General features: G+C 35.0%; 1 protein-coding gene across 1 annotated transcript in view; it reads left to right on the top strand.

Annotated features, from left to right (window-relative positions):
* Nucleotides 1–516: 516 nt before the first annotated feature.
* Nucleotides 517–8,924, top strand: part of LOC108622481 (facilitated trehalose transporter Tret1-2 homolog) — a 24,815-nt gene continuing 16,407 nt past the window's right edge. The window contains exon 1 of the mRNA XM_018020388.2: nt 517–763. Within this exon, the coding sequence (XP_017875877.1) occupies nt 517–763 (247 nt within the window). The remainder of the gene's footprint in view (nt 764–8,924) is intronic.

Below are 8,924 nucleotides of genomic sequence, written 5' to 3'. Positions count from 1 at the left end.
TTTCTGATTTTTATTTTATAATTCTTATATATAGAAGTAAATTTTCTGTTCACCTTTCTTCATTCTTATCGCATCAAGTCTTACACCCTTTACAGATACATAGGCTAAAATGTCAAGCCAAAAATACGTTTTTGAGCATGCAGTAAGAGATTGCTGACACCGGTCGAAAGTAAAACGACTGGACGATTCATCCCCTTGGTATCAGTAAGTGGATCGTGCGACCTTGACACAATTTTTCCTGGTTGCAGGGTCGAGGACTCGCGGGACGGTCGTTGCATTTTCCGACGTCTGTCGAGGCTGCCCGGTGTCGAAGCTTTACAAAGGAGGGAGAAAATATCGCGCCGCGGAACAGAGAAAACGGATGAGGATTGTCGAAAGTTGGAGGAAGAAGAAATGAGAAGGAAGTAAGGAAGGGAGTGGAGCTCGGTCCGTTTATCGAACGGAACGGAGCACGTGCGAGCGAGTGGAGTGGAGCAGAGAGAACGCGGAAAGGGAGCGAGAGAGAGGGAGAGAAAAATGGCCCCCACTCATGGGTACGAGGAAATAGAGGGGCGCTATAAAGAGTATGCCTATAGCCCTGTATCAGCGAGTTCAACTTCAGCGGTGTACCATTCAACCACCCTTGGAACATATCCCAAAGAGAACGGTGCCGGTACATCAAACTGTCGTATTAACGTTAACAACAGTGTCCAAAAGAAACGTCGCGTTGCAGAGATGGCGGAGAAAGGGTCGACGCTGCCGCAGTACATCGCTGCCGCTACAGGTAGGTTTACAACCCCTCGTGTCAGTTCGGTTTCTTCCGGGGGTAAATCTAACCGCCGCCATTCACTATGCACTCGCGCGCCAGTTGCCGGATTCGAATAGCTCTTCCACCCCAAACAGGATATTCGAATTCAAAGATAAATTTACATGTCTGGTTCGACTAAACAATATGACAGAATCAACATAGTTCTGAGAGAATTGTGTGAATGAATCTTTTTGACCGTTGAAAAATCTTTCTGACTCGAGTTCCTTGGTTCATGCAAAGTAACAGCACGTTTTCGACTTGGCTTGAGGTATCAAATGGTATACAAGCCAAATTAATTAAGTTGTCGAATTACTTGTATTCAAGCGTCTCGAAGTCAGGCAAACGAAGTGTTGACAATCATGATACGCGTTTTAGGAAATAGACTTAAGTCATTTGCATTATTAGTATATAAGGCTGTTGAATTTCAACACTTGGTGATTATTATACGATTACATACATTCCATTAGCACAGAGGAATTATTAGATGTCAGAAATTCCATGATACAGATGTAATTGCTGTATTAATATTTATGTTGATCATTATATGAATCTGCAGCATGTTTTTACGTTTCAGACTATGGGTATAGTTAATATTCCCTAAACGTAGACGTAAACTTACGTATTACAACTGAATTAGAATGCTACTCCTGTTACTGATTTAACAGTACCATCTGATCTCTTCTCAGACATTATGAATGAATTCGTGCGAATGGTTCATAAATAATTATTTTCTCTATCATTGATAATTATCGTGATTCGATAGTATGGCACGGATTAGATAAATAAAACAGAAAAATTGTAGATACGAATTTCTCAGAAATTCTTTTTTGCAAATGAACAATTTGAATTTTGATCGAAGATATATCAAAGATAATTTTTATCAATGATTAAATTATGGAATTTTACATGTATGAACGGACGCATTTCTCTGACCAGTTTTGAAAGGAGTAACAGAGCTGTGATTTCGAAAGAGTCGCAGTTGGTTGACACAGCATAAAAGAGTTCATTAATTTAAGAAATTGCGATAACGAATCCGGATAATACGCGCTAGCTTTTTATCACTTGTTCTTTAATACAAAACGACTGACGTTAAACGGGGAAATTAATTTGTAATTTATTTATAATGCGGTACACATCACGTGTATCTCGAGACTCGACGTGACCGCGTCGCCACGTGACTGACAATGAGAAAATTCGACCGATTCTTTCAATAAAAAATCATTTCGCGCTGACGAAACTGTCTTACGTTTACAAAATGAAAACTCACACCTGTGGCATAACGAGGATGTTATCGACGGTGATTATCTATATTTAAGATATTAATCCGTAATCTCTCACGTTCAATCATAACAATTGCGTAGAATGAAAAGAATAAGAAAAAACATAAATTAGCGAGTGAAGAAAAAGCGTGAACAAAAGTTCACGAATGTGTCAGTTACCTGGTTTAGTTTCACTTCAATTAGTTCAGATGATTAGTTTAATTAGTCGGTTCGTAATACGATTAGGAAGATGTAAACAGGCCGGCAAACGAGAGTGCGATTGTCGTTGCGTGCAGAGTAAAATGATTTTGACTCATAAACGCACTGCTAACTAGACTTACGTACATTGTACGGTCTCTCCTTGGTTGTATATCAGCGATAGGTCTAATTTAAGTATTAGGTATTTGCCTGTCATAAATCATACTCTTACTTTATTTTTAACTTCGAAATGCAACGACGGTGTTCAACTAAATGATTCCTTTTTCACTTTTACGAGCGAAAAAAGTGAGTCAATTCTTTTGTTTGCTGTTTATCCTTTTTCAGTGGACGATTACTTTAAATTAAGAATACAGTTATAGCTGTTATTAACATTTCAGAATCAACTTGAATATTCTCTGTGTAAGTAGAAAATTTATGTATCTTTTGAGATACCTCAGAAACTTATGAATTAATATTTAACGTCAAAGTCCATTTCAAAGCGTCAAGTTACATACAGGCTGATGTATCTTTGGAAAGTTAAGAGAATTTGGAGCGTTTGAGTTCGCTTTTGCGTGTGGAACTTTGTTCACAAAGCATGAATGCAAGGCTCCTGAGAATCTTCAGCCTAACATCGAGTTTTCCCTCGAAGGTGACAAATCGTGTTAATGTACTCTTTGATGGAACACAGAATGCCCTCGATAAATTCTAAGAGTTTCAAAGATGTTCCTACAGACTATTTATCCAAAAATGGCTATTACAATTTTCTTTTTGTATTCAATCATTTATACAGTAAAGACGCTCAGAATGTCTTTAAGACATTTGACGAAGTTTCTCCTCTAAACTTAAATTCTTTTCATCCCTTGAGTTATCAGCTGAGGTATTTCGAAGAAAGTTTTTTATACTGTAAAAAATGAATTTATTGAAAGTTTTATAAATGATCTTATTAATATTTAAGAATCTTGAAGTTGAAAACAAATCTTTTCTATTCTTCGAATGTTCAAAGCCCACAGTGTGAAAGTTTCGAGTTCGCACTGTGCATATCGTCGGTTTCGTTCATCGGAATTATCAGACTGCGTTGACTCGGTTAATGAGGATGTAGTTTGTTTGAGCCGGTTACGATTGGTCGCATCATAGCCGAGATTTAATTCAGTCGTACTTACTTGTTGTGTGCGCCGCGCCACGTCGGATACGAATCATTTAATATTCACCGCATTCGAGGACGACGGACCTTATGGTTCGCACGTAACGTCCTTCGCACAATTCATTTCACACGTCGTTTCCTAATCACTCCCTAGTTAATTGTTTCATTATAATACATGCATTATTAATAGAAAGTAAATGCTATAATAATGTACTATTGCTCTGGAATACATAATTAAGTATTGATTACTTATTAGATTTCTGTTAGATTAAAACAATAAATTCATTCAGCTGAAAAACAGGTGTAAGTATACAAGGATATTATAATCACAAGGATTTCGTTATCTGATTAGTCTGGATTTTACAAAAAACTAGTTTTTGGGAAAATGGCCAGTTTTCGAAGTTTGAGAGATGATTTATATAAACAAGTTCTCTCTGGTTAACATCGTTCAATTTTTATCATCTATATCTACACAAGCTGTACAAACTTGTTGAACGTCATGGGAAAATTTTGGGTGATGGTTATCAATGTTGAAGAGGATGCGTGGATTTGTCATCGAGCATCCTCGTTCTACCGGTATTCTATGAAAAATTGAGTGTATCGATTCAACAAAAACGTATTCCACAGGAAATATGATTGCTCGCTCACTTTGCCCTCGAAACTGATACTAGACAATTTTTCTTTTTTCGTTTTCAAACTCCCCATTGATTTCATACGATACGTTGTCATGACAAATCCAATTTATGAATTTCTACATATTTCCTCTGTATTTTATACAGAAGGGTAAATAGTTAAAGAGAAATTAAAGTTATGTCTGTAGTATTGTCATTTTCCATTTCATTTCCCGTTTTATATTTGAAAACGAAATGTGTATCCTTCGATTTAATGAAGTCGTTAAGAACGACGTCTTAAAACCGACTATTATTGCCTCTCATAACAGATTTGCATTATATCGCCTGTCGTTTCGCCTGTTCTGCATCGATAACGAAATTATATATAGTTGGTATACTCTTTGTTAACGAAATTGTTCGATTACGTCAAACGATAACTATGACTGTAGAATGTTTTCCATGTTTTCATTATCTTATCCAGAGCTCAAGAATTTTCGAGATAATGCACCGATTATCGCATGATTAGGTGACGTGGTGCGAAAAAATTAGTTTCTTTTAATTAACTTGACTACTCACTGTCGCCTACAACGAAGACTGACGTCGCAGTGAAAGTGTGACAAACCTATTGCGAGATGACGATTCATTTGAAATTGATGAGTGCGTCAGTCTGCTTGATAATCACGTAATTACAGGTATCTCAGTATCTAACAATAACGTAGTAATCTCCGTTAGGAAGTCGTTTTCCCCTTTGCGCAACGGGAATTTACCGATACGGTATAAATATGTACAATCGTGGTTATTAACAATATACATTTTCTTTCTGCTGATTAGAATTTGACAAGGCATTATTCGGTTCAACTTAAATAATAGCAATATCATTTATGAAACAAAAATTCATGATGATTAGCTGAACAGATTGACCGATTTACAGGAAGTAGGATGAGATGATCTACAATCTAGAATATGCAAGGATTGAATGTTATTGGTTGACTGCAGATCTTTATGCAAATAAAAAATTTATTGTTTTATAATTATAAGATATATGTTAGATAAACATTTGTGATTATTTAAACATTGAAATATCCATTCAGCCTTTGATATTCTGAATTAATTATTTCAGACATAATACGTTACAAGATTTTTGTACTGATATTAAAAATTTTAATAACATTTTTCTTCACAATTTCGTAAAATTGAAAGGTAACACGAGAGCTACGTTCGATCACTTTCGGTAAATCAAAAGAATACTGACGCGAGCCACATACATACATATAGCGAATAATGTAAGAAATACTTGCCTGGTTCGTCTCTCCTGTCGGTCCAACCTTCCCGAAACTACCCCTATCATTTCTGCATATTTAATTATAATTGTATAAAATCCGCAATCTGGTTATTTGATTGCTAATCGAATTAAATGAAGAGACCTAATTAAGACCGATTTGGAATATGATAAATCATATTAAATGCAGTTATTTATTAATGAAGTTTGAATTTGCTTTGAAAATTTATCGATGATGTTCTAACCACGAGAGTCCTCGAACTTAATTCAAGTTTAATTCCAATTCTAGACGTGAACTTTCAAATACCTGGTAAATCATTGCGTATCGTAACTTTGGTGGTAATTTAGGCTTCGTAGTTGACGGTATTAAAATTTTAACCACAGAAAACTTGTTTCCAATCGAAAAAGAATCTTAAAACGGTTTCGTGAGTAGAAGGAAAAATGGACAAGTTCCAAAGTTTGACTACTGTAGATAATCGATTAAGTTTTCAAGTACAGCGTCGTATCGCGAAATCTAAAGTGTCAAAGCTTTTAATCCTAATTACTTCCGAATCTCGAGAGGCGGAACACGCGCTACTATCTCGTTGTTAGATAGCGATTCCCTTGAAACTAAATAGTAAATAGCACTCACTGTTTTAATTCGACTATAAATATTTTAAATATACGCATACTTGCTGTTTAAAGTGCAAACGTTTTCCTTGGTCTCAAAGCAATTATTTAGACGCCTGTGCAAACGCTTTACAAACAATAAAATTTGCTCGAACATAATAATAGAGTAACTAATTGCTCATTCCGTGTCGGGCACTTAACCGTTCTTAAGAAATTGAAATTCCTGGTTATCTACATTTTCATGGTCAGTTTTTAATGGCTCTGAAGCTAATTTTTAAATTCTATGAAACAAAAAGGAGACAAAAACTCTTTATATCAATACAATTTCATTAGTTGCGCACCTCGTTCATGAATTTAATTAATGCATGGATTTCAATTCGCGTTTACCAAAAATATTTATTTATTTACAATTCGTTAAATGCTCATGGAATTCTGAAAATATGAANACGTATGTAATAAGTAAACTGCGAATTTCTAGGTAAATTCATATACTTCAGGATATCATTTAAAAAAGGCATCTTCGATAAAACGATTGTTTTACTAACCTGAGTATTGCAAAAAGTACTATACAGTAGATTAGATATTTTATGTATTTATCCACATTCTATGTATTTTGTGCAATTCTATACTTTCACATTACTTATGAATGCATAAAAATACGCAGTTTAGTAATAAGGAAAAGAGTGTAGATATACAGGATATATTGAGTTTTCCAAGAAGCCTTGCATCGCGGGAATTGATTTTTTTCTCGCGTGATAACACGACGGATAAAGCAACGTTACTCGTTTCGTGGCCAGTGTCGAAACACCAATCAAAGACATTTCGTAATCGACATCGCATTTGCAGTTCTTATCGCTTACATAATTATCGCAACATCGTATTGCGGAGGTTTGATTGGTCCGACGCTTTGCCAAGAGCATTGTGACAATTTAGATAAAGCGTGAACTCGCGAACTCAGAACTCGCGGATCATCTCTCCCTTCTTCTTGAGGAAAGTAAAATTAATCAGGCAAAGGCAATTCATAAATTGGTTTGGTCTAATCGCAAAAAGAGAATGATAATTGTGCTTTCCTTCGGCGAGGTCCTCTCGTAACTATCGGAATCCGATAACATTACATATCTGGAGCCACTGTGTAGTAATTTTCCTTCGATTAACGATTCGCGACTGAGATCATGATTGATCTTGAGCTTTATCGATCATGTCTATCGTTGGACTTAAAAGACATATATTTTCCTACACAGAAATCAGTTTCCTCTAACCTTGGGAATTATTGTCTACATAAAAGTATAAAAGTTAAATGAAAAGTTGTATGATGATTAGGAATCTGTGAAAAAGGAAAGGTCATAAAGAAATTTTTTTTCTTTCGAAGTTTGTCAATGAGTAGATAATCGCTGAGAGTTCACGGAATTATCGAGTAGAGGCTGGTCTGATGATCTTGCCGTTATCAAATAGTATTGCGTCGTCTACTTTTGCGCGAACGAGCCTCCGGACACAAAAATATTTACATTTTCACACGCCATCTTTACTATCAGGTAAAAAACGAACAGACAAGAGACGTTTTTTAAATAATTACACAGTTAACGAAGATCGAAAGAGAAAAACGTAAGGATAAGAGAAAGAGAGAGAAAAGATCAATCAAGCATAAAAAATAAAAGATATAAATATGATTGGGGAGTAATTGCGATAGTCAATTGGTGGGCTATGATAAGCTGACAGCGATTTACGTTTTAACCGAGTTTTAGATAAAGATATCGTGCGCGGAGCCACCCACCAGTGACGTCTTTGGATGATATTGAACTACAATGAGAAACGCCTTAAAAGTTTTGAGCAATTTAGTATTATCTGTAGTGACTTGATTATTAAATTCTTTGATTTCTCAATCAATAAACTTCATCTTATCCTCTTGCGTTTCATCCTCATTCAATTGTCGCTCGATAATTCCGTTACTAAAAATGTTTAAGATTTATTTTGATAATTATAACATTCAATAATTTATTAGCGTTTGACTCTTCTTAATTCTTTTTTCTCGAAATTATTTAATTAAATACAGAGAGGAGAAACTCATTAATTATTTAGCAAAATAGAATTAAATGAAAGGAGTGAAGAATATAAAAATAGAATCACTAGTAATTGATATGGGGGGTCATTGCGCTTGAATAGCATTGCTTCTCGTGTGACATAATAGGAACGACAGATTGTAAAAATTTGATTCTATTTGCTTGGCTTGCTGATTTAATCAACCGTCGCCGGTCTGGGGAGATGATTTGTCCACAGACACCCACCACTCTATAGTAATCACATTTCGTGAGTAACCGCGATGAATGTTTTGCAAATGATATCTAACAGCCTTCATTTATCATTATTGTTCAGATTTTTCTATATATAGTTATAGACTGTAATTTTCTACGATCGATGAACACACGAACAGTTCGATTAAAAAGTATTTTTATTGGTTCGTCGTAGCTTAGGGTTATAAATAAACTTTATTTTTAATTGGAAGCTACCAAAGAGAGTACAAAAAGATAAACGAATTGGCAATTGATTAGAAACGTTCAAGAATATTAGCAAGTTCAAAACGTTCAAACGCCCTTTCATATAAATAGTAAATAGCACTCACTGTTTTAATTCGACTATAAATATTTTAAATATACGCATACTTGCTGTTTAAAGTGCAAACGTTTTCCTTGGTCTCAAAGCAATTATTTAGACGCCTGTGCAAACGCTTTACAAACAATAAAATTTGCTCGAACATAATAATAGAGTAACTAATTGCTCATTCCGTGTCGGGCACTTAACCGTTCTTAAGAAATTGAAATTCCTGGTTATCTACATTTTCATGGTCAGTTTTTAATGGCTCTGAAGCTAATTTTTAAATTCTATGAAACAAAAAGGAGACAAAAACTCTTTATATCAATACAATTTCATTAGTTGCGCACCTCGTTCATGAATTTAATTAATGCATGGATTTCAATTCGCGTTTACCAAAAATATTTATTTATTTACAATTCGTTAAATGCTCATGGAATTCTGAAAATATGAA

Source organism: Ceratina calcarata, unplaced genomic scaffold, assembly GCF_001652005.2.
Source record: "Ceratina calcarata isolate Rehan_Ccalc_2016 unplaced genomic scaffold, ASM165200v1 scaffold111, whole genome shotgun sequence".
In the NCBI taxonomy this organism is placed as follows: Eukaryota; Metazoa; Arthropoda; class Insecta; order Hymenoptera; family Apidae; genus Ceratina; species Ceratina calcarata.
Note: the sequence above shows the minus strand (reverse complement) of the source record. Positions and strands in the feature narration are given on the sequence as shown.